Source organism: Hylaeus volcanicus, chromosome 1 (assembly GCF_026283585.1).
Source record: "Hylaeus volcanicus isolate JK05 chromosome 1, UHH_iyHylVolc1.0_haploid, whole genome shotgun sequence".
Taxonomy (NCBI): Eukaryota; Metazoa; Arthropoda; class Insecta; order Hymenoptera; family Colletidae; genus Hylaeus; species Hylaeus volcanicus.
This window is the reverse complement of record NC_071976.1, coordinates 26,037,153-26,063,024: the sequence shown is the minus strand read 5'-3', so window position 1 is coordinate 26,063,024 and position 25,872 is coordinate 26,037,153. Positions and strand designations below refer to the sequence as shown.

At 37.4% G+C, this 25,872-nt stretch overlaps 1 protein-coding gene across 9 annotated transcripts in view; it reads right to left on the bottom strand.

Annotated features, from left to right (window-relative positions):
• LOC128884643 (dystrophin, isoforms A/C/F/G/H) overlaps positions 1-25,872 on the bottom strand; it is a 572,670-nt gene that overhangs the window by 529,273 nt on the left and 17,525 nt on the right. For 6 of the 9 annotated variants that reach the window (XM_054138171.1, XM_054138189.1, XM_054138199.1 and 3 more), the window contains 32 exons: positions 20,359-20,420; positions 20,031-20,123; positions 19,154-19,231; positions 18,965-19,057; positions 18,683-18,772; positions 18,415-18,613; positions 17,653-17,801; positions 17,178-17,573; positions 16,443-17,084; positions 15,566-15,688; positions 14,999-15,478; positions 14,753-14,910; positions 14,314-14,681; positions 13,876-14,228; positions 13,372-13,806; positions 13,143-13,295; positions 12,512-12,673; positions 11,854-12,156; positions 11,628-11,771; positions 11,323-11,493; positions 11,055-11,237; positions 10,874-10,990; positions 10,683-10,802; positions 8,435-9,892; positions 8,007-8,231; positions 7,405-7,920; positions 6,673-7,310; positions 6,158-6,305; positions 5,606-5,719; positions 5,328-5,504; positions 5,152-5,259; positions 4,885-4,996 (listed from right to left, as the gene is read on the bottom strand). In XM_054138171.1, the coding sequence (XP_053994146.1) occupies positions 4,885-4,996; positions 5,152-5,259; positions 5,328-5,504; positions 5,606-5,719; positions 6,158-6,305; positions 6,673-7,310; positions 7,405-7,920; positions 8,007-8,231; positions 8,435-9,892; positions 10,683-10,802; positions 10,874-10,990; positions 11,055-11,237; positions 11,323-11,493; positions 11,628-11,771; positions 11,854-12,156; positions 12,512-12,673; positions 13,143-13,295; positions 13,372-13,806; positions 13,876-14,228; positions 14,314-14,681; positions 14,753-14,910; positions 14,999-15,478; positions 15,566-15,688; positions 16,443-17,084; positions 17,178-17,573; positions 17,653-17,801; positions 18,415-18,613; positions 18,683-18,772; positions 18,965-19,057; positions 19,154-19,231; positions 20,031-20,123; positions 20,359-20,420 (8,568 nt within the window). The remainder of the gene's footprint in view (positions 1-4,884; positions 4,997-5,151; positions 5,260-5,327; positions 5,505-5,605; positions 5,720-6,157; positions 6,306-6,672; positions 7,311-7,404; positions 7,921-8,006; positions 8,232-8,434; positions 9,893-10,682; positions 10,803-10,873; positions 10,991-11,054; positions 11,238-11,322; positions 11,494-11,627; positions 11,772-11,853; positions 12,157-12,511; positions 12,674-13,142; positions 13,296-13,371; positions 13,807-13,875; positions 14,229-14,313; positions 14,682-14,752; positions 14,911-14,998; positions 15,479-15,565; positions 15,689-16,442; positions 17,085-17,177; positions 17,574-17,652; positions 17,802-18,414; positions 18,614-18,682; positions 18,773-18,964; positions 19,058-19,153; positions 19,232-20,030; positions 20,124-20,358; positions 20,421-25,872) is intronic. The other 3 variants (XM_054138225.1, XM_054138217.1, XM_054138209.1) reach the window with 3 other exon arrangements.

The window sequence follows — 25,872 nt, the reverse complement described above, 5'->3', positions numbered from 1 at the left end:
ACAACACCATAACACGGTGCACGCCGAAACGCGATTCTCGTTCTCGATATTCATTATATTCGGTCAAGGGTTTGACGGAATTATTGCTCGGGGCAAACCGGCATTTATGACGGAACCGGGACAGAACGGGGCCGATGTTTGGCGCGGGAAACTCGAAACTCGCGAAAGCAAGATAAATACGCGTCGACGACCGCTCCTGGCTAAGGGGATTCGATAGGAAAGCGCCACGGCGGGAAATAATGGAGGGTCAGCTGCGCGGGGCGGATGTCATTACCAGTCGCGGCATAAAAAGCTGTCTCTCGTACAACACCGCGGGTGCAATTAGCACAGCGTCATACAGTGCAATCCCTGTGTCACAACACGCGATATTTCCTCGTCGGTTCGCGAGCGCGAAAATTTTATCCGTTTTTTATTGTCACCGCCGGTGAGACGCGGCCGACGCGACGTATCGCTGATCCCGATCCTACGCGTAGGCTGATTCCGACCGACCGTCGAACCGGGATGGGAGGTGGAAAAAAGAAGGAAACGACGCTGAAAAATGGCCTCGACAAAAATAAAAGAGAAGTAAAAAAAAAATATCTACACACACGCGCCGCACCTGCTATTTTGTACGCGATTGAAACTTGACGTGGCGCGATATTTTATGTAACGAGAGGACACGACGATGAAAAATGGATACGAATATACCGGCCATCGTTTCGCGCCGATGATGGATCTTAACGTGCACTTCGCGCGATCGTGTTTCCTGCCGTTTGGGGATCTACAAACAAAGAAGAGGGGCGCATTTTAAAATATCGTGATCACGATTTTCAATGTTGAAGAGAATATGTTTGGTTGCGTGCAAGAAGAGTGAATCTCATTATCGTATCAGAAAGAGTTCTGAGGGGAAATTCCCAGACCGTTGTTATCGCAACCCAGGTCGCGCATGTCACACTACAAAACCGAGACTATACAAGATACTCACGTTACCAGGATTTTTTCTGGTACAAATGCTTATGTCACAGTCGTTCAGTTTCTCGAAAAACCTGTTCTTTTTTTCACTTCCCCTAACAATTCCATCGACCGTCTGGTTCCTCGTATTGTTTCAATTTTGTTTCGATAATATTCGCTTGTTCCCAATCCTGTACAATAATGCGCCATAACGCGTCGGAGAGTATTGTGACGTATTCGTCTTTGTTAACTTCCTCTTCTTCTTTTCCCCCTTTTTTTTCGTCTTTTTTTTTTTTTAAATCCATGTTGCTACGCTAGGCACAAAACGTGACCACAGGAACATGAAAGCCTTAATGAGCTCTCTCGCTAACGAGGAACGAGTTTGTTCAGGTGAACATCGTTCCGTCCTCGACGCGCGCTAGACTCGTTGAAAGCAGCTTTTCTCGGATCGGTGTAATTCAGCGTTAACGTGATCACGGCTCGCGATATATATGTATGTATATACATACATATATATATATATACACATATATATATTCAGCTAATCGCGTCAGCTTGAATCAATCTCCAATCCGCTTCCGCCACGGACCGACGAAATATTATGTTACGCAGGAACTACCAGTTCGTTGTACTAATCAGCTTTACTTCGCCGCGGGTTGTCAGTGTAGCGTCGTGTAGTCAATTATTGGCTACTACGCCAAGCTAATGAACACTTGAATATTCAATGATTCGCGGTGGGTCTCCGTATTTCGACTATTCACAGAAGCGTTGACATCGATCAACCCCAACCTTGCGACACACTTCTGGACGCACTCTTCGTGGATGAAACTTCGAAACATCACTCGAGGGTAGAGAATAAACGTCGAGAGACTTGCTTTTTAATTAGCTTCGCTTCATAAAAGTAAAAAATTAATTTGATTAAATTTTGTACCGATTATTGAACGCCGAAAAACTCGACCGCTTCACCCCGAATAAACGTGCACCTTCCTAAAGTTTTCGTCTGGAATTCACGTCACGCGCGCCCACGATAACCACCGTGGAAGATAAAAACTTGAAACTTTTGTTACGGAGTACATCGACGATGGCGATAACAATCGCCTACCCGAAACTTGTGCCCCATCTTTTACACTACAACATCTTTTTCGTACAACGTTGGATACGTGAGAGAAAAAGTTAAATTCGTTACGTGACTACGAGCCTTGTTGGTGATTGTTAAAATTTCTCTAATGAACCAAGTATAATGTAATTTCAATTGTAAGAAGAAACCAGAATTCAAGCAGAATATTTAAAGTTGAACCATCTTCAGATTACGTTCGAGTGATATACAGATGCAATTCCTCTCTAAAAAGTTCTCCTAACTCTTTGAGTGTTTACCAGACACAGATAAATAAAGGGTGCGAAGACACTTTCACTAGTTTCGTCACGTACACCCTGGGTTCTCTAGAAGGCTTTTAGTTTCTTAAATTAAGCTCCTTCCAATTAACAGCCGCTTCCGTTCGATACTCAGATTAAAACCACGTTCAATCCCCCATTTCAGAAATAAGATTCTAACCCTATTCGGGTTATTTACGAATTTATTTTACAGTTTATCCATCGCGGTTTACTTTGCTTCTCTTATATATTTACTCGTGCGTAATCTACATTAAGACTATAATACTAATTAATACGTTTGTCGTAATTTGTAAAAATGCAGTATTACGTTTATTGATTTGTAAATTTTCCAACTATATGTGGTCAGATACTGAATAAATATCCATTTAAGCACCAATTAACAAAGTAAAATTGCAACACCGAAAGTGACTTTTTTTCCCGTGATCCACCTCCCCAGGAGGTGGAGGAAACGTACGCAGATCCTCGTCCACATAAAATCCTTAATAACTTCAAAACTATAACTTGTCGCCCCCAATTGTGTAAATAAAAATTAATTGTCTTTTCAAGATCTATAGAAGATACTCATCGGTCCAAAACGGATCCAACGTCATGACCTTTGACCTCTAATTTTCCGAAAACTGGAACCTATCTAACCAAACGGCGAAACATGGGTCAACTGATTTTCGATGAAGAATCATTGAGGTCGAGTGATTGTTCCATCCCTTGAACTCGAGTTAAAAATAATCTGTATCTCTTAACCGGACTAAAAAGAAAATATTTCTCATTTTCTCTAACGTCTTTTGATGGGACGAGAACAAATTGTAAAATGCAACGAGATAAGATTACACCGGAAGATGCGACAAAGCATAAGTTTAATCTGTTTGCGGTCCCGAAACTTTCGTCAAACGAGTCTGATTTCATCTTGATGTAGCACCGCTGACGGATATGGAAGACAATAGAGGAACGAAGCGTCGAGAACAGAGGTGGAGCAAGAACAGAGAGCTACGAAGCTTGAGCTATACTCAGCCTGGCGATGTTCTACCACGACTACATTAGAAGGCTTATCCGCTCATTATGCGGCCCGACGATCGCGCTTATACTACAAACCTACGGCCTTTCCGTTAAGCTCACCGTCGCGGGATCAACAAACCCACGGTTCTTCGTTTCTGAACCCATCGCGATTAACCCGACACGACCCTGAATTATGCACTACACCGTGAAAATTTAATTCACTGTATTAACGGTTCCATATTAACGAACCGAGAATGAACTTTGGTTGCCGACAATAATCCAATTCTAACAATTCTACCAGGCTTCGGTTGCGTTCATACATGTTTACAGTCGAATGTTTTAAAACAAAAGAACTACTCTTTCTTAACATAATAGACTAGAAGTGATTTTTATAAAGAACTTTCTTGAGAAAACTATTTCACATGATTTGCATGTGATATATTCTATTATATCTTAGAAATTAATTCTATGCCTCTATATTTAATCACTTATAACTCTAGTGTAATAATAAGCAGATTCTAATAATAAGCAAAGTTAGTCTAATAATAAAGAAATTATAATGGCCATCTGATTGAGACTTAGGTTATGGGAAAATATAGAAATTTTTCTATATTTTTATATGTGTTGAAACTTAATATCTCCGACATAATTAAACATTTATAATGCATATAGTAACGCTCAGTTTTCGATTAAATATTAATAACAATCGCGGTTCAGAATAAGTATTCATTGTACACAGAAGTCGTGAAAAATATCTATCTAAAAATGCTTCTAATGAACTCTAATTTAATTAAATAAAAGAACGATCAAATTTCCCGCGGGGAAATTTTAGGAATTGGTCAGCGCCCTCTATCAGGAAAACGTCTAAGTTTCTCCTCGAATAGTTCTTATTTTTACTGCTAGATGGCGCCATTTAAATGGAATTTATGAGGAAGGTTTACCCGTATTATATTTTAATGTAGACTAAATAAAAGTTTTGATTGAATAACAATTTCTGGTATTTATTTTAAACGATCTCTCTTGCTTAATGGATTGACAGAAAGTGTGTTTTAAATATTTGAAAGGCAAAATTAAAATATGTTTCACAAAAGACAATCAAATGAATAACATCGAGTATCATCGAGTTAACAGTTAGTTCTTCTTTATCGACGGTCTTCATAAATCTTCTTATCGACGATGATGAGTGTGTCCACCACAAATTTAGTCATATTATCATACATGTCGAATCCGCAAATCGATCGTAGGTAAAGAAGAATATAATGAAGTGCAAGCGCCATCTACCGGTGTTATACAGAGTCCAGGAGTAAGGCGAAACAAGCACGATAGAAAAAGGGAGAACAGTATTTTGTTTTTACATATGATGGTGCTCGCTAGAGCTCCTGGGAACTGTACCGCGAAATTCATTTTTAAATTGAATTTAATTTGCCATTATGAGGGGATTCAGATCCAAACTCTATTGATCCTCAAATCAACCAGCTAGATTCTATATACAAATATAATATTTGTACTTTATTAAAGAAAACAATATCCTGCGGCTTATTTTACTCACTTATGCATACAAAAATCTCTTACCTGTTTCTCTTGTCGTAACCGGAACCACCGCCGCAGATTTAACTTCGTAACTCTGTGATTCGCCACTGCTTTTCACGAACTGCCAATCTTCTCTCAATTTCTTCAGTTTTTCCTGTTGCAAACAGATTTCCGATAGAGACATGAAATTAAACACAAAATTTGTCACGAATCTATTAACACTATTTTGTTCGTAAAAATGTGATTTTTTGTAAAAGTTATATAAGTTAAATGTAAGCATATACATATAGCAATATTTGGTACACTTACTTGTAATTCTACAGAAATGGGTTGCTTTGCAGACTCGCATTCTTTCTCCAAATTGGTATAATTCTCCAGTACATCTTTCACTTCCATTTTTCGATCCTCGACTTTGGTCTGTAACAATAATAATAAATAAATTATTTCTGAATACTTTCGTGAAAAATGAATATCGACACACTTACCATAACATTATTAATAACTTCGGTACGCTCTTGTTGAGGTAGTTCTCGAGATATATTTATCCTTGTTCGCATTTCCATAACCCACACCATAACAGCATCCAAAGTACAAATATATTTCTTAAGAGAGGCAAGTTTATTTTCAACATATTCCCGATGATTCGAAAGACTCGAATTGGCCTAAAAATTAATTCGAATAATTTAATTAACTTTGAGTTAATTTTTAATCCTATATATGTTTTATTTTTATTTATGATAAACAAAATTGAAATATTAAATACTTTGTCCATATCAGCAAGGAGTTTATTACATTCATCCTCCCCTGAAGCTACACCACTTTGATTTACTAAATTCTGTAATGACCGTTTACGCGAAGAGAGTTCTTCTTGTCTCGCCTAAAAACAAAACATTATATATTTATCATTAAAATTATTATGAGACGCAATCGCACGTACCGGCGTCATCAATTTACGTTTAATAAGGAAATAAGAGAAAAGTGAGAGTTCAATGCTATTTATGTCTTGGCACAGTTTCGTTTGTGCAGTCATGGCATGGGAAGATATTCTTAGGCTCAATTTCAGTTTATTTAATAACGCAAAGGCGGGCATTGGCCCATGAAATTTAATTTCTGAATAAAAATTCGAATAGAAAGTGTACATGTACGAATTTATTACAAACTGCAATAAGTAACATATCCTATCATCAATAAAACGCTTACAATTAATTGTGTATACTGTGATTAGTGGTGAAAATAAACATTTACACACTTGTGTTGAACAGTGCCCATTGTTTCTAAAAACCAAACGAATTGTTTTCTAAACTCTTCAACTTACCTTGATCAATGACAATCTTATTGACAAGGAAGTTTCATCTGATGGATTTGCTGCTGACACCAACAAGGAATTTATTTGCTCCAAAATATTGTAAGCACTTTCTAATATTCTTCCTTCATTGTTCACTTTCCTCTCCATCGCAAAATTTCTAAAAAAATGTAATACATTCGTTACATACACTACAACGAACAAATGAAAGAATATTCTAATATATAGCACTTGTAACTTAAACGAGCTTATCTGAATTTTTAACCATACAGTATACGAAAATGTAAGCTGATTATTGTAAAGGGTTGATAAAGCTTTCTTTATTAGACTAGAGGTTATTCTGCGATCGCTACAGCACCAGAGGCAAATCACAACTGAAATAGCTCAATACGAAGAGAAGCTTCACTTTCGGTGTAACGTGTCTATCAAAATTCTCGATCTATTATCTTCAATATTAAAATATAAGATGGCAGAAAATACGGGATACGTTAAATAGTAAAGTATAAAAAATGAAAATTAGTACACACTTTTCTTTCCGTGCATTTAAATCAGTTACGATGTTTTGCCAACGACGCTTTATGGTGTTAACCGTTTCCTTTAGCTCAATCATGTCTTCAGCTTTAGCACGAGATAAAATACTAGCACTCAAAACATTGATATTATTTTTAATTTTTTGCATTCTAGAAATCTCCTGCTCCAGTTCATATATTTTCGTCTTTAATGATTTGGAATAGCCGAGGGAATTTAATTTTTTTAATGCTTCCTCCATTTTATCGAGCCAATCGGAAAAAGATCGACACGTGTGGTAAAGTTCTTTCCATTTTTCGTAACTTTTATTCCAACGATTGTATCTTTCCACGTAGCTCTGATTAACATTTATCCATTCATCTCGTAATTTATCACTCAAGCGTCTAATTTGATCGGCTTGTTCTCTTCTTAGCTGAGAAGCGACATTCTCAAAAACAGAATTAATTTCTTCGATGCTTGGTTTAAGAATATTTAAGGCGTTATTAATTTTTTTCAGGCATTCTTCTTGGTTCGCAAACATTTCATAATCATCACCGTTCAGTGGTACTGAGTTCAGAGATCTTGTAACAGTCACGACAGCTTCTCTAATCTTATTAACCCTTGTTGTAAATTCTTGCAAATCGATTCCACCTACGTCCTAAAAGCATAAAATTCGAATTTTAAATATTCATCGCGATGGTTCATAGCGTAGGACATAAAAAAATTTTATGTTTTTAAACATTTCAACGTACCATTTCAACTTTCTTGTCAGTTACATGTTTATCCTTGTCCTTGCTACCACTATATCTTTTAAATTGTGAACTAACTTCTTGCCACCTACTGTTAATGCTATAACGTACGGTTTCGGAGTATCCAACATTTAGTCTTTTTAACTCGATAGCGAAATCGTTCAGTTTATGAATTTGTTCTTGTTTAGCATCAAATTCTGCTGTGAATGATTCCAATTGTCCTTCGTAATTGTTAACTTGCTCCAGTTTTAATGGCACGTCTCTAAACCAGTCTTCGAAGTCCGCTATTATGTTATTATATTGCCGTAGTATTTCTTCGCCTCGTTGCGCTTGTATTCGTCTAGTTTCGATCTCTGACATTACTTGGTGCCATTTACTTCTCAATTTATCCTGATGTTCGTTTTTTATCTTTTCAGCTCTACCGGGGTCAGACATATCCACTGTCATAACTAGACCGTCACCTTTACTGATCAAAGCTGCTGCATCTGGAGCAAGAATACTAACTTCTTCCTCGAGTACCTAAAATGTCAAACGAATAATACATTTTGTATAAAATCAACATTACTTACAGGTTTATTTAAAAAAATGATAATACGCATACAAACCTCCAAACGCTTCGTTGGATCTTTTTCATTACTAATGCTACTGATGCTCATTAACATAACATCCATCCTGTGTAACATTAATTGAGCAGATTGTTCAAATTCCAAAATACATTTTTCCAAGCCCGTTCTAGATAAACTCGTTGCACTTTTAAAAGGTCTCTTATCGCTCGAAACCTTTACATCGGCTTTTTGCTGCAATTCCTGTGATAATCGTTCTGCCTGTATCTATGCACAACAAAATTATAAAAAAAAAAAAACTCCCTAACACGCCAAGTAATTCGTATATATCAACCTTCACCTATCGTTATGTATCCACAAAACTTTGAACTCGTAATTGTTACTGTCGCGATTGTTTTAAAGATATTATTAATGACATTTTACATAAATTATGAATGTTACAATGGCAAGGCTGATGCCATTAGAATTACCTTGTCCAAGAGGTGCTCAACATGCTCCCCTAAATTCGGATCTTCGCCTTCCGAGCTGGAACTTCCAACATCAATTTCTGTGTCATCGGAGAAAATTAAAATATCGTCGGTTTCTTTATCGCTTCCGTAAAAGCTTTCGCAATCTTCTAAGGTATCGTCCTTCGATATACTTCGTGCACGTTTAAATAACAAAGCTCTTGCACTTCTATCACAGTCTACATTTTCATTCTCGCTAGACCGTGATTTAGAAAATTCGGTGTCTTTTACGGACGTTAACCATTTATCATTAGTATGCTCTTTCTCCGTTTGATTGTGACTGACCGACGGGGTAAGAGAAATATCAGTGACGGTGGTTGTTACACTTTTCTTTGAGTTCGTTCCGCTATCCTCGAGAATAAGATACTCAGCAATGCTGTCTTTATCCTTCAATGGGGAGACTGTGATTTTATCAGATCTATTTATTTTGCAAGGTAACTGTGCATTCGTTGGAATGGATTCATGAATTCGTATCGTATTGTCTTCTATCATCAACGAACTACTGCTCGATATTTGATGATCTGATTGAACAGCATCGGTATCTAATTTAAGAGTTAGTTTCTTCATATTTTTCGCAGAGTATGGATCTACCGACTTGTTTTTCTTTAAAATTGGAATCAGCTCTCTTTTCTTGTTAATTACTTGATTCCCCCCGATCGCGCTACAAATTTTACCCCTAACTTCCTTGTCTTCTGTATCAGTGTCGACTGATTCCGGTTCCGTCTCTGTATCCTCGACGATCTCTACTCTCTCAACGACTTGTGGCATTAATCCTACGCTGACGTTCGCACTTGGCAGTATTACATGGTCCTCGGGCGATGCAATTGATTTTATTATTTCCATTTCTTTCACTTCCACGATACGAAAAGGATTCGTTTGCATGCTGTTCGGATCGTATGATTTCGACTCTGTCGTAACCAACGTGTTGGAAGAAACTTGAGAAAACAAGGTGCTATTTTTCGTTAAGAAGAATTCTTCGTCAGCCATGGATACGTCCGTGTCGGGAGATGACGATGGCGATTCATCGTCGATACGAACGACTTGCGGTTGAGACGTTTGAACCACGTCCGGTACCGAACTCATATCTAACTTCCGTCTAACGGTTCTACTAACATCTACAATTTTGGTCTTTACTTTTTCAGATTTTACGAGAGATTTCCGACTTCGATGAACGATATCGATCGGCGTACTTTTCGGTGTACTCGTTACGTTACTTTGATTGTCATCGAATGCAGGATTAAGATATCCTATTCCGTATATTTCCTCATTCTCATCTATCAGTTTATTTTCTTTTTTAACTAGCTTCAACGAAGTTTGTTCCGGCTGTCTAGACGACTTAACGCGTCCATAATTGTCTCTCCCCTTAGTTTCTCCCACCTTACTTTTTATTAATAAATTGTCTGTGATTTTGTGGATCCATTCCTGTGAAAATATGATAGGTAACAGAATATTCATGGACAGGCAACGGTTAATTGAAAGAGCATGTTAATAGTGACAATATCAAGCATGGCCAAATGAAAGTGACAATGCATTTCATTGTGCAAACAAAGCTTTTTCTTTGCGTGTATCCATCACCAATACGAAAACTTGGAGCACAGTTTTATTCATTCCTTATTGCTTTTCTTGGAAATCACGTTCAGACTTCTCTATGAAATTTTATACAAGGGGAGAGACAATGTCGATAAATAATCGATAACAATGTTTTCCATCCACCAAAGATGATATCGGCTTTTTTTTTTTCACTAATGATGACAGTATTATTTACATAGCTAGAGACACCTCTTGGACAAAATACTTCACATAATTCGCTAATACGTATCAATGTAACTTACACATAATCGACAGTGAAGTGTTAACTATATACATAATGATGATCAAACGTAAGTTGTGTAATTAAATATAATCGATGTATGTACAACCGAGGAAAGTATGTCACCATACAAAATTAGGTAATTTACTTTAATCGTAAATTAATAATTAACGATAAAAAGATTATAAATCAAGAAATAACTAGATAACTGGTAATGTGTAAAATATAAAAATACAACGAAATATTACGTATGAATAGAAACGGTTTTCTTTTAGACGAGATATACGTAATGGTACTATAAAGCACAAGCATTACATATACCAAATGTTAAGATAAGAACAAGCAATACAAGCGATGAGAAAATAAGCAATGGATGATACTTAAACTTATTACACAACTTACCTGTATTCTGCTGGATATTTCTTCCCATTTCTCGCAAACTTCCGCTACTTTAGGGTAGTAGGTATAACGTTGCAACTGATTGACTTTCGGTTTTGTTTCAATCATTTCGCTTTGAACAGCCTAGAAGTAAACAAAAAAAAAGCATTTTTTCAGACCATCGTCGGAATGTGAGTTATAACCGATCTAATTACCTTGCATTGCTCGAAATGATTTTCCGTCAACTGATCGATCGGTACGGTATCCAATTTATTCAGTTTCTCTTCGACTTGTGAAAGCCACGCATTTATTTCATCAACATTGGGTTCCTCCTGAAAATAAGCACGTGCGTTTGTTCGATCTATCGCAACTAATTTCGTCATATTAAATATTTACCTCTGCAGAACAACAAAGTCTTAATCTCCTTTCTGTATTTGCTAATCTAGTAACAACATCTGACAACTTCTCTTTAAGTTGCTCCAAATACATAGGATCGCAAAGCTTGGAAAAATCTTCTTGGGACTTTAACAACTTATCTTTTACGACATTTAATCGTGGAATTACCTCTGTCAGAGTTTCCTATTCGAGCAGTTATAAATATTTACTTTCGCGATTTAATAATTATTTACTAAAGAACGTTTTCACAGTCCTGTAATATACTTACTCGTACATAAATCGCATTAACTGGTAGATCAGGCATATTCTTCTGTGTATCTAATTCTTTATTAATACTATCTATGGACATATTAATGTACGACATATTTTTATACATATCACGCGATAAATCTAACGCAGATTCTAGGGCTGATTTTGATTCGGTTATATGCAATCCCAGCTACAATAAAAAAAAAACAAAATAACAGCTTAACATCGTTATACTTACAATTAGTAATCATCTGTATGTACGATTATAAATAATTTGCAATAGTAAATTGCGTATACGTGTTAATAATGTATATATATTATTACCTTATTATACAATTCCTTCAACATGTCAATTTTTCTGGAAAACTTCTCTGGTTCGAGAACACTTTTGTCCTCGACTAACTTTCTGCCCGTTACGATAATATTTTCTATCTCACCTTTGATTTCACTTAATGTTTGATAAAAACGCTGCAAAGTGTAATCGTCCGTAAATTCCTTCGTAATTTACGACTTCACAAAACAGAGGATAGGATTTAAAAAAACAAATTACCAGACAATGTTTCAGTTGACCTTCAATGGCTTCTGGATCCTCCGACGACAATTCCAATAAACAAGTTGCTTCTTCTATTCCTCGAAGCTCTCGCAAAGCCCTGGATAATCTTGGCTCCAAATTCGTTGGACACCGAAAACGTTGAAATTTCTTTTGAACCTCGGAAAACTTTTCTTCTATAAGAGACAACTGTTCTTGCAATCTGATCGCAGCTTCCTGCTTTCCAGATGCTTTATACGCCTCAATTTGCATTGCCATTTCTTGCAGCGTTAACCGTTGATGTTCCATTTCTTCCATTAATTTCTGAGTCACAAACATGTACAATTACGATTGTCGTAAAATTTATATCTATATCTGTGTCTGTCTATCTATCTGTTTCTAGCTTGTTAATTACAATAATAAAAATCATAAAACTGTAGGATCGTCGTTAATTTCAAGTAATGCTTACATATAGTGTACGAGTAACATTCTGCAAAAGTGAAACATTCTCTTTGCCATGCTTTTCCATAACAATGCTTTATGTACAATATTCATTAATGTAGAGGGATACAATTAACAAATGTATTAATTTACACTTTCGAGTACTCGTTTACATGAATCGTGTAATTCCTCGGTCTAAACATTTAATAAAAGAGCAACAAAAATTTGACTAACAGACCTGATAATCATGAGGCAAATCATCAGCAGTAAGGTCACAGTCAAGACGTGCAGTTAGTACAGAATCTATTTGCGTTAAGGAGTGTTGAAGAGCAAGGATGCGTCCTTCTGACTGTTGTGCTTGCTTCACCGATCCTTCCAGCAGCTTGGCTCGCTGCCCAGCCTACTCAAAATATAATACTAATTTTCTGCATAATTTTATTAAAGCTATCCTATTGCATATACTGTTGTTTCGTATTCGATAAAATCGATATCGTTAAATGTATAGTTAAATGAGAAAACCCCTAAAAATACTTGGAAATATCTCAAGTCATTTTTAAAAACGAATATAAACGATATTAGATCTTTATTGTAGCGTTACAGTTTAGTATAAGCGATATAATAAATCACAAAATGATAATGACAAAGATATCGTAAGGGCAACAGCTATTTTTTAACGCAGAATAAAATGACTTCGTCTGCGTTTATCTTGACAAATGTTCGAGAATTCTTTAGTAGTAGTGCATGCAGTTAAGAAAAAGTATAATTCTTTATGTTACACACAAAATTCAGAGAAGAAAATCATTGCCGTAAGCGTCTTGAATGTGCAGATTGTATAATAAATAGATTGACAATTGACATAACGCGCATACCTGGTTATTTAAACTTTCCCAACGATTTGTCAAGCTCTCAACATCTGTTTGTATAGATTGTGTCATGATGTTACTTTCAATCAACTGTTTACCAATTTCCTGTATTTTTTCGAGCCTTAACTCTGGATGATTTCGTATATAATTCTCCAAATCCTTTTTAAACGATAATAAATTATTCTCGCAAATCAATTACAACTCGCTTTATTATTATTACGAAACTAACACTTACATCAAGTTCTTCCGATATCTCTTCAGCATCCGCAGCACTTTCCGTTGATCTCTTCAGTCTTTTATCCAACTTGTCCAACCAGTCGCTCTCTTGTGCAACCAAAGCACGAAATTCACCATACTCGTGACTAGCGTTTTGTAAATGTCTATATCGCTCATAAATGCGGTCCGTGACGTCAGTCCACCGTGCATTTAAAAATGTAAAACGTCTACCAAGTTCCTGTACCGAGGACCCTTCCGAACTCAACAGCTTATCATTGCCCATTTCGTTAAGATTTCTAAATTCTTCAACGCGTTTATCAATCTTTTCTTTCAGCAACTGATATCGACCGCGAACTTGAAACAACTCAACCGAAGATGTTATTTTTGTTTCAACTGGTATCTCTTTCTCAAGGGCTGACAACCACTTCGTAAAATCTTCCACTCCATTTATTATCTATTGAAATTTGATGTAATGTAACCGTAATGAATATGTTGAAAATTTATGAAGCTATCTTCTACGTACCTCGTCATTTTTCTTGAGACTGTCTTCGTATTTGTCATTTAATCCTTTAGCACCATCTACAATAGCGTTCCACTTATACGATACAATTTCCAATTTACTGTTTAACACACTTGCAAATTTTGGTTCAGAATTTTCAAGCAATTTATTCGTGGATGTTTGAAGCGTTTCTATTTTCGGTTTCGTTTGGTTTATGTCCTCGCAAAGAGATTGGACCTGTTTTAACTTGAGTTCCATTGCTTCGACGTCGTTTGTCACGTCGTCCTTCGACAACTCCCCCAAATATTTGTATGATTTGTCAAGCCAAGATTCGAGTTCGGAGAGTTCATCACTAAATGCTTTCAAAGACTGTATATCTATAGATTGACAAAATATAATTTTGTTAAACACCGAGCGCTATCGAATTAATAAAATGGTTGAATCAAACTCTTGTAACGATACCTTTTAACAAGTTCTGTTGGCGTTCCTCTAAAATTATAGGTATGTCGCTCCATTTCGTATTAAGGTCTTGCAATTCGTCTTTAAGTCTTTGGCCCTGAGACTCTCCATTAGTTTTCATTATCAATTCATGTCCAACACTGTTTACATAATTGAAAATCTCTTGATGTTCTTTCAGAGAATCGTGCAGGTCACTGAATTTTTTTAATTGTTCCGCCATTGTCTTGTCATCCGACATCACTATATGTTCCGACAATAACGTACTTTCAACATTGTTAATAAACGAGGTAAGATTAGCAACTGCGTCTGTATATTTCTTTGGTGGCGTTTTATCAACAGCTTCGTTCAATTCAGCTAGCCTTTCAGATAGCCTACAATAACGTTATTTATTAACTATACATTCATTAATTACAGATTTTCTACAAGTTACAAAATTATTTACATTTTATACAATGCTTCCCAACTGTTAACGAACGCTTGTATATCCGTGTTTACATTGCTATTTTCGTTAATACCAGTCTGATTTTCCGACAACTCTTTGGCTTTCTCCATCAATTTTTTTATACGTTCTTCGTGAGATTTCATTGATTTCATTTTTACCTAAGTAACATAAATTGTATAAAAAATTACCATGTAGGCTTTTTAAATAAAGCATTGAAATATATTCCATTGAAATATTTGTCATTACCCTAAACGGTTCAATTTGATTGTTCCTCTTATTTGAATCCAACCATTTCGAATAACTATCCAGCATTAAATTTAAACTGGACAATTCCGTTCGAAACTTCTTCACTTCCTCCAAATACTCTATACGACCTCTTATTTCTTCCAACCTATTGTTAATCGCCAACCAACAATTCTGTATATCGTTAAGTTTCGAATCTTCTGCTTCGGTTGACTCATTTGCATTCTTCAACTCCACGAGAAGTTGCTTTCCCAATTCCACGACCCTATTATAGTCATCCCTGTGCGACTCGATATCGACTATCGTATCTTTATAAACTACTTTCTTTTCCTCGACGCTTAATTCGTCGAATACACCCTCTGATCGTCCTATTTCTAAATCGACGTAATCAAGCCACTTGTAAAGATTATTGAGAGCAGACTCAAATTCGTGTCTAGCTGTGCTGTCTACGCGGCGCTTCTTGGAATCGCTATGCGGTGTAGACTGGAAGAAAATAATAATAACACGTTCATATCGCGTCGTGTGATAAATCAAATAATTCCTGCAATGTTTCATGAGTAAGCAGCATACCGTTGCAGAAATTTCTTCTTTGTAAGCGATACTCGTGACTGTCTCTGTCATCCATTCGTTACCCGAAATCATCGTGGTTTCCCTCTCAGACTTTAGATCAAATTCAAATCCCGAGCTAGTTATCTAGTGTGGCATAAAACCAGGGTTTTATTTAGTACAAAAGATGACGCGTTGGAAACAGTGCAACTTTTTTGAAAATCACGATCAGCAAAACAATGTATAACTATTTAACCCTTTGCAATCTTAAGGCCACATGTACTGCCCAGAATTTATCATTAAGTTTTAATAAGCGATGGGTGTCTAAATTCAATTAGTTATGAGATCAATAATATTCTTAAGCATGTAAGAGGATGAAAATGGTTAGAAGATTAGTAAACAAGTCAATTTCTTAGCTGAAAAGCTGGAATAAATATATTGTCCCAGAATTAGTGTAAGAACCGGAAATTGTGGTTCAGAATCGTCTCAGCTACCCCCCATTCTCGGTTCTTACACTAATTCTGGGACACCCTGTATATCTATTAACATTCTTAAGCAATAGCGTTAAAAAATACGCTAATTTTCCATTATTTGTTTCAAACAACTTCATATGAATAATCAAATGATGGACAATATTTCCATTAAACTATTATTATTTGTGTATGATTGTGTTTGGTAAACAAAACTGTAAAATTCTAAAAACAAATCGTATAATTTAACAAACTGCAAAGAGTTTTTCGTGGCCATTCCATGACTCATAAATCTAAGAAAAATGGTCTTGGAGTTGACTATCTGCATATAGCCAAATTGCTTGGAATGCAAAGGGTTAATAAATGAATCGACGTTTCAGAAGGTTAATCGTGCTTTTCAAAAGACCTACGATACAATTCCTGAGCATTACCCTTTGAGTCTGGACTTCCATTATTTGTCCCACGGCTTCCCATCGATCTTGCAGATTCTCAATTTTTTCTAACACGTTAACACACTCGGGCGAGGTACTTTGCCCCTCCAACTCTTGGACCGATTCTTGCAAAGACGTTAGCTTCTTTTGGTTGGCGTCCATTTCCATCTTTAAAACCTGCAACTTCTTTATCCTCTCCAACACCTCGCCAATTTCGGACGCAGGATTCGCTTCCATTTGTTTCAACGTGATCTCGGTTTCGTTTAGCCACGACATTAGTCTCTTGTAATCGTCGTTGATGTTTTGCCAAAGCGAAGAAAGCGACTGTAAACGTTGCCTCCTTTCTTCTTTCCACTGGCAGATATGAGTCCACCGTTCACCGAGAGCGGATAATTGATCCTCCATTTGAGCGTAAACCGCCTCCGAGTTTTCCTCGTCCACGACAACCACCATCTTCCTCATACCATCGACAACTCCTTGCTGCGCCTCGATATCTTGCTCTAATTCGCTCAATTGTCTCAGTTGTTCGTCTAAGGCAGATGGGTTCAATTCAACGGCTGCCATAAGTGAAATCCTATCTTCCGTGCTTGTTAACCATTGCCGCAGCGCGTCCAATTGACCTTGCTGCATTTCCATAAGAACCTAGTCCGAGAGAAATGATTAACAACAAAAAGAAAAAGTGAGTTTTACACCGAGATCTAATTCTATGCCTGTACTTAGACGAACGTAGCACACCTCGTGAATTTTAGTCTGCCTCTCCATCGCACGCATTCGAAGACCTTCCCATCGAGAATTCAACAACGACATTTGAACGCGCACTTCGTGTTCCTCGTCCTTGTGTAAGCCACCGTCAGCTAATAATCTCGCGCCTTCCTCTAATACAGCACCGACGCCGCCTTGGTGACCGGACAACTCCATCAAAAATGTCTCGTGTTCGTGAAATTGTTGTTTCAACACTTCCAAACTGGACCCTGGCATCGGAGCGTGAATCACTTTGTCTTCGGCTTCCAAAAGCCAGGTCAACACTTCCTCGAGAGCGACTTGGTAACCACCGAGCTCCACCGACACGTTCGTCGCGAGACTCATCGGTCGCGAAGTCGGCGTACCGAAATTTGAGAAGGACAATGTGCTCTACAAATGCATACTTTATGAAAATATATGCTAAACGCGTCTGGGGAATATTTTATTTTCGAATAAAACGATTATAGACCTCAGCTCCTGGCGTTGCGACTGGACTCCCGTCGCTCGCTACCGAAACATCTATCTCGCCGATATCGTCTCCAGAGTGAGGCAAGGATTGAAAGAGACACATGACGTACATCATTATTGACTTTTTATCTGGCACTGATGTGTTCACGTCTGTAAAATATTAAATTAAACATCAGATATTGGTATCGTGCTTGGCTCGATATGCCTGAGGACTTGATATAGTGATCTATGTTTCGTTTAGTGAGTTCACAATAGTGTTTTTAATTTTTTTAACAACTCTCTGCAGTATTTAATTTAGTTTCATTTCGTATGAAAGTCACAGCAGTGTCATCGATCCTTGCATTTGATTTACTTTATCACTTCATTTCCAGACTTCATTTCTTTTTTTCTCTTTTCCTTTCACATTGCTTATAATTTTCTAAATCAATCTAGTCACGATAATTGTTTTAACCCAGCTCGCGTTAACTACCTCAAGGATATGTAGTAGGCTGTCCAATTCTTTCTTAATACAAAATGAGTAAACACTCCAAATTTCAAACCTACCTTCTTCGCGCTTCTCAAAGATCTTCGCTTTATTTAAAACACTATGAAATCAAAGTTACAACTTTGCATTCAAATTTTACCAACATTTCACTGATTCCAAAATTGTTTAAACGACCATAACGACTAACATAATAACGAGGGTATAAATGGCAATTAAGATACCTTAAAATTAAACGTACTGTTTTATTATTAACATACAACATTACAAATATTAATTTACCTTCTGGATCTAATAGTCTTTCGATGCCCAGCTGTTCCTGGGCGATGCGAAACGCATGATCTAGCCTGGCGTTTGGATGCTTACGCGCGATATTGTTAAAATCAAACAGATGCGGTTTCCATCTGTGAAGAATCGCGTTAAACGCTAATCCATCCGACCAGGATGTCGTAAAGTTCTTAATGTCGACGCCGGAATAGTTCTGAAAGAGAACTGCGTTGTATTTTTTGTTTCCTAAAGGCTATGTCTTAACCTGTAGGCAGGATTTTACCTGTGAATTCTGACGACACCATGCTAAAAGAGTCTTTTCCAAATTTGTCTGTTGCAATTCCGTCATTAAGTCCTTGAGATGATAATGGACCTGGATAAATATTTTACTTAGTCTCTAGAAAGTCCTCGTACAGAAATTTCTCTACCATATTTTCTTAGCAACGAGTGGTATTAAATAATAAATAGCGAAAGGTTCGTAGCGACCAGTATGAAATTTAAAAGAATTTTCGAACGGGGGAGGAAGCTTTCATTTTCAAACAAAAGAACCATTCATAAAACTGACCTGCCAGTGTAGTATAATACTCCACACTAATCCAAGTGTTAGCTTAGGATTACCGTCAACGATATCGTTGCTGCTAATATTTACAAGCTTCACCTAAAACGTCAGAAGGAAATATTAACGTCCGCGCGTTAAATTTCTACCATTAAAAAAAAAAAGAAGAAGAAAAAAACAACAACATCATTCGCTTACATTGTTTTGCTCCAGAATTTGCAGGGCTTTGTTAACATTGTTCAGATGATGAACTCTCATCCGGCCACGTTCCCTTTTCTGTAAACGTGTTAATTAGATCGATGCTGGAATATCGTGAAATCGCTAAAAATGTGCTCGCTGTGGCGTCGCGAATTGGTTGACGGCGTTACAGGTTTTTCGAATCATCGCTAAAACAAGATTACGATCGAGTGGCGCCGCGTATAAAAAAGAATGTCGACGAGCGAATCTTCAGGATAGATGCAGACACCTATGAAACGGCTCGAGTACGCGGAACACTTTTCGCTCGGAATGCTCTTACGCCTACTGCGCATAGATAATCACCACTCGTATGCAAATATTCGTAATACTCGATACGCGCACCTGCTTGGAATTCTATTAGAAGAGCTCGTGGCGTACACACACGGCATGCGAACGTTACGCACTGCTCTAACGGGTGATTACAAAGAGAACGACTATCAGAACGATTAAAGATTACATTAAACGCAAGAACGAACCCATTACGCGTATCGTAAGCCGGCTCTACGATACCTAAGAAGTTATCGAGCGCATAATCTTATGCGGAGTTGCCGAACAAATATTCAAATGCGTCATGTAATTCGAGCGAACGAAATTTAATGGAGCGCTTTGAGATTAAAAGTGGTAGCCTGATCGAACGTGTTACCGATACAGTTAAATGTTTTTAATGCGTTTTATTTTGGGTCTTCGTCGATAACTAAATGCCTGTTGATAATGCAATTATTGAAATTGTGGCGAACGAGAACAAAATTAAAGAGAAACTATAAATGCTGTATTGTAAGTATATTTAATCGCGCACCGTTATTTTTTTAATAATAATGATATTGGTGGTGGTACTTACATAAACTTTGGATGTAAGAACTTCCAAAAGTGACAGTAAGCGATTTCCATCTCGTAAGTCGACGAATAAGTCGGTAATTGGTTCGTGATGGTTCTGAGGAAATTACATGTGTAATAATTAAACCTAGATTTGTACAATATTCAATAGACTCGGACGAAAATCACTGGAACAGCTTCCGAGTTATGCAAGTATGAATACGTGTATGTAAAGAAAAATTCTTTACATTTTCTCTAACAATTTTCGTATATAATTCAGTTGAAATTCGTATTAGCAGTACGAGTGAAGTAACAATTTACACTGGAATGCAAATAGAGAATAAGGGACTTACCTTCAGCAGCTGTGAATTTATCCATTTGGCGAACGTTTTTTTCTGCACGTCCTCTCGTTCATCTGTAACATGAAAATACGATTATATTAATTAAATGATTATTTTGTTTAATCTACGTAGTTCGGTAGTATCATTAAGCATAGGTATACAATCAGTACGCATAGATATGTGCACATTAGATCAAAAATGGGACATTTACAAAAGTAATGTGATTTACAAAAGTAATCTTTATTTCTATTAATTCTCAAGTTGTCATTTGTTACCCATAAGAATTATACATTATTTACATTTTAAAATGCATTTAGTAGGAGTTTGTTTTAAATCTCCTCTAACCAGGCCATTAGCGCATAATGGGTTAAAGAGTCTTATTTCTATAGTAACAGCGATTCATCGTCATTTCCACTCTACCGCGAAATTGTTGTCGACGTGGCAACGACGGCTCGTCATCTATCGCGTTGACACTCATTGACCCCGGTAGATGCAGCAGTAAACTCTCCAAATTTAGGTCGGCCAACAGAAAGTCATAAGCATAGTGCTTAAATACCTGCGGCTGCTTACAAAGGGCTGCTGAACAGCTTCATCTCCGATGCTCGTCGTGCATTTCTTTTTTGCATAAAAGGTGCTAATTCAACGAAATTCAATCGATACATACTTTTATATATAATCTGTTCGTAGCTTTCAGCGATTTGGAAAGGTTTCAAAAAACGTTTTCAACGGCAGAACGATGCTTTGGTCGTAAAATGTACATATTCAATAAGTATGTAATAAGTTAATAATAATTCAATGGATACGTACTTTTATATACACGATCTGTTCGTAGCTTTCAGCGATTTGGAAGTTTCGAAAAATGTTTTTAAATGTAGAACGATCCATTTGTCGAAAAATGTATGGACTGAATCTGAATTTAGCCATAAAATATTGAACAGATTTCACGTAGAAGATAATAGCGACGTAGTGAAACTTCAAATTGGCTTTATCTGCACAGAGGATTAATCCAGACGGGCGTGCATTTATCGTTCCAGATTTCTTCAGGAATTTTAAAAGATTAAGATAAAGCTTCAAAGAACCATGCGAATTAAATGTTTCAAAACTTCTACATAAAAACATAATAATAGTAATCGCGCAAAGACGCCTACTTTGAAAATCTTGTACAGAACTGGCGAAATTGAACCCTTTGCACTCGAGGCTTTTTTTTTTCTGGTATCCGCCAGCAACTCGAGATGATTCTTAGCATTCTATTGCCATGAATTCTAAGCTATCTAGATTTTAGAATAAGGTCACCGTTACCTCGTCGACAATCATTTTATCGACACTTCGAGCTCCAAAGAAATTAAACCTAAAGAAACATTAGGTATCGTATTGCGTGAAACCTAATGGTGACTGAGAGTCACCTCTCGAGTGCAAACGGTTAAATAAAAAATTCAAATTCATCGTTAATTTTTCTTAATAAAAGAAAAGTTGAACGAGCTTCTATTTAGCGGTTTAAATCATAAAAATCCTCCCTCCCCGGCTCTAACGAAGTTTTTTTCAAGCAGGTAGGACCGGTTGTCTCCCCTCAACCGAAATAAGCACGAATACGCGGACAAGGCTAGTGGCAGCGAATGAATGAATGAATGAATGCCCGTGGTTATCTTACGTTAGAAGGGGGTACACAACGATAGGGAAGAGACGGGAAGCAGGGGACGAAGTAATCGCGAATGACGATCACGTCGCCAAAGTAAAGTATGCCGTAAGATACGCGCGCAAGAGCGTGTGTCTTTTCTGGACGGGCATCGGCCGACGTGGAAGCTTTCCTCACGAAACCGTGCTGCTTCCGAATATGGTGCATCGAGTTCTTTTACGCTGGCGTACCATCGCCAGTTTTCTTCCCGCATGAATGTCGGCTCGTCAACAGAATCGCCGTTCTTTCGTACCTGAAGATGAAACGCATCGATGCACGCCACGGTGGTCCTTAGCTGTGCGATAGATCGTCAAGGTCTGGTTACGAGTTTATCAGGCTCGCCACCCACAATGCTTTGGATGTATGAAAAAAATGATTCTAGTAAAACACGAGCTGGCTTGGGTGGGATGACGGGAAACTGTGCATTGCGAGCCTTTAAGTTCTGTGACAATGTTGAGCACTATCGTTGTTTCAGAGAACGGTGAGCACGCGAAGTAATGGCACCACGGTGGCATTTCCCTGTGATGGCATTAGTTTGCGTATACACGGTCTGTCTAAAAAGAAACCGAACTTTTGCTATAAAAAGAAAAAAGTACAAGTAAAGTATTTACACACACGTTTATTTACTCAAAACAATCTCCCTCTGCGTCAATACAACGTGTAGAAATGACGATACTTTTTCAATCCCCCTAATACATAAGTTTATTATCAGGTTATTATCATCAAGTCCATTTCATAGTCGAAATGAACATCATACTACTACTATTTATTGTCCAGGTAAATTAAACTTGAAAACACCCATGAAAATTAAGCTAAGACGTAAAAATTCTTACAATATGATAAAAAGAAAAACAATTTCCCATACGTGGTGTTATCTTTAATCCGAGGGTCTGGAATAATGTTAATCCTCATGGTAGAGTGTATTTAAGCACAGCAATTGGAAGATTGAACATCCACGTGGAATAAACAAAGAATGTTCCACATTTTCGGCTTAGTTTCCCAATAGAAATCAATTCTCTTCCGGTTGTGCGACAGTTTCGGCCGCACCCTGTGCGTACCTCGACTTCCTGTGACTACAACATCCAACGGGACGAAGAATAACGACCAGTACGTAGGTCTTATTCGATGGAGACGAATGTTGTCCAACCGAGGTACACAAAAAACTTCGCCATGTACAAATACACGAGTATTATTGCCGTGGCGCGAGCACTGGATGGGAGTAGTACTGTGACAATAGCACAATAGTAGTACTCTGCAAGGAACAAGGACCTTACGTGGAGGCGTATCAGGTCAGACGTTATAGTCGGCCGTAAGGGAAAGAATTACTCGACGTTGTCCACGTTCTATTTACCGATAGTAACATGTTCCCCTTGAACGGTAGCCTCGTAAAAATGCACCCCATTCGATCATCGTTGAAGAGAATAGTCACAAATCGAAGGATACCGTAGAAATTCGTGGAGAATGTGGATAATTCGTAGGCTTTGTAAGAAAAAATGCATCGAATGATGCTTTCCATAGCTTCCAAGGTGTAGCAGCTATTCTATAGTATCCCATTCGCTTTCAATTCTTCATTTCCCAACTCTAAACCTTAAAAAGTTTTAATCTGACCCTGGATAAAATCTTCACGTGGAATTCAACGTGTTAAATGCAATTGTCTGCAAAAGTGACGCACAATCTGTTTAACGAACCTCATTAAACGCTTTGCAGATTCCAAATCTGGACAGTAGACGCAAGTGTTTACGCATGCACATCTGTCCGTTCGTTTTCGACGCAACGAACGTAAACGCTGGTGCCCGAGCATAAAACCAGCTAGAGAAACGGAACTCCGTTGTTTTATAAACGCTGTGTCAACAATTTTCTACTATTTTTCTTTTTTCACCGATTCGTTCAGACCACTAGAAACTCAACATCTCAAAATTGCCCTTTAATCGACCACGTGCAGGACCATCTTTGCCATACACCTTTATACAACTGAAACAAAGAGTATAACCGGTTAAGAGGATCAAAAGTGCCCTTAGACCGATTTCGATTTGCGATGATCAGACTGTGGATCTTTAATTGAACTTAAATAGGAATTTATTTTATTCTGAAAATATCATAACAGGAACTTTACTTTCAATCCTTTTTATATTCACGCATATTGTTTGCATTTTGCAGGTTCTTGCACATTCAAATTTCCTATAAACGCATAAAGATCCGCAGTCTAGCGATGATATATTCCATGGGTTACCCAAAAAGGCTAATCCGTGCCAAGTTCCAAGGTCCCTGTCTCGACTGGCGAGGTAGTAAACAGGAAAAAATGAAAATCACGTTATTGACCAATTTCTCTCGCCCCACTCCGTGAAAAATTTAAAAACAAATCAGAGACATTTCAGTCAACAAGGTACACGTTCCAGAATTTGTTCATATTTTTCGATTAAAAATAAAAGTTGTAAGAAATAAAAAATGCAACCAAAATTCCGAAAAGCGTCGATTTTCCATCGAAGGAATGGCGGAACTACGATTATATAATTACAGGAAGTGTATGATGTTGTCATTATTATTCTCAATTTTTTCAAAATTTTCGGTGCGGTGCTCCGTAGTTAGAAAAATCAAAAATCAATTTTTTTCCGCAGACCTTAAACTTTTTAACACTTTAATATTATAGGGATCTATTTCTCCATTAATACTTGCGGTTAATTTGACCCGGATGTTCCAAACTTCCTTCGAAAATTACTTAATCGTTAACATCGTTTCTGTTGCAATGTTTAACGACAGCTGTCGAAACAGGGAAGTAATTTTAACCGAGAAATTGGTTCGCCCTTCGCCCCCATACAATTCAAAGATACACAGCAGCCTGTAACATAATGCATTGTCCTCGGTGGTTCTAGCGTTAATGGAAACGCAATCGTGGGGGATGAATCGTAGCCATTCGTGCAACTTCGTTTCATTTCTGTTGTCGTGTTACCGAATTCGCGGGGATCCCGAGTTTCGATACTCTCGCTCGAGTGCCTTCGGGACCGCTAACAATTTCCAACCACCCTCTCTCGGCGATTGAGAGGGTTGAACGAACCGCAAGTTCGAAACACGTAATGCTGTTGACGCCTCGATAATACATCGTCGAGAAAACAGTGCCAGCCATCTGAAACCACCGCTAAACTTAGCTAAACGCGCGCTAACATGCGGTCTTCTCTCCGCTATACACACATTCATTAGAGCAAATCAACGAAACAAACATTTCTCTCGCGGCGAACGCGACTTTTCCTGCCCCCTCCTGTTAACGCTCACTTATACAGTTTTATAAAAAGACTCGACGCGTTCTACGTCCGACGACGACGAGTCATTTTAGAAGATTGTTATGATTCATTGTTCTGGGAAACGAAGAGGATCGATGACTCGCGGTAGACGTTTCACGGGAAAGCATAGTTTCAGAAATGCTGCTTGAAAATTGAATAAATTGTTTAAGTATTATATCAATTATATTCTATATACATAATGTATGTATATATGTATATAATTCTCCATATAAAAAGTCACAAGACTTCTGTGTTAAAATATTCTCTTCTTTGCCACGGATAAACAACGTTTCTGCAGATGGAATAATGAATCCAAGTACACATGATCAAAAAAAATGTTTGCCTTAGCAAATTTATATAGTAGACGATGATGTGATATTTATGTAACATAAAGAAACAACAAAGACGTATTTTCAGCATATAAAAATATAAAACAGCACACAATATGTGTACTATAAGTCGTCGAGATATCGTGGGACGAATATTATTGGTATTCTGAATAGTGTGTTAAGGAGTATCCTAGTTAACACTTTCGAGAAGTTGATTTTTTATTTATTTTCTTGGAGCCTTGAAAATCCG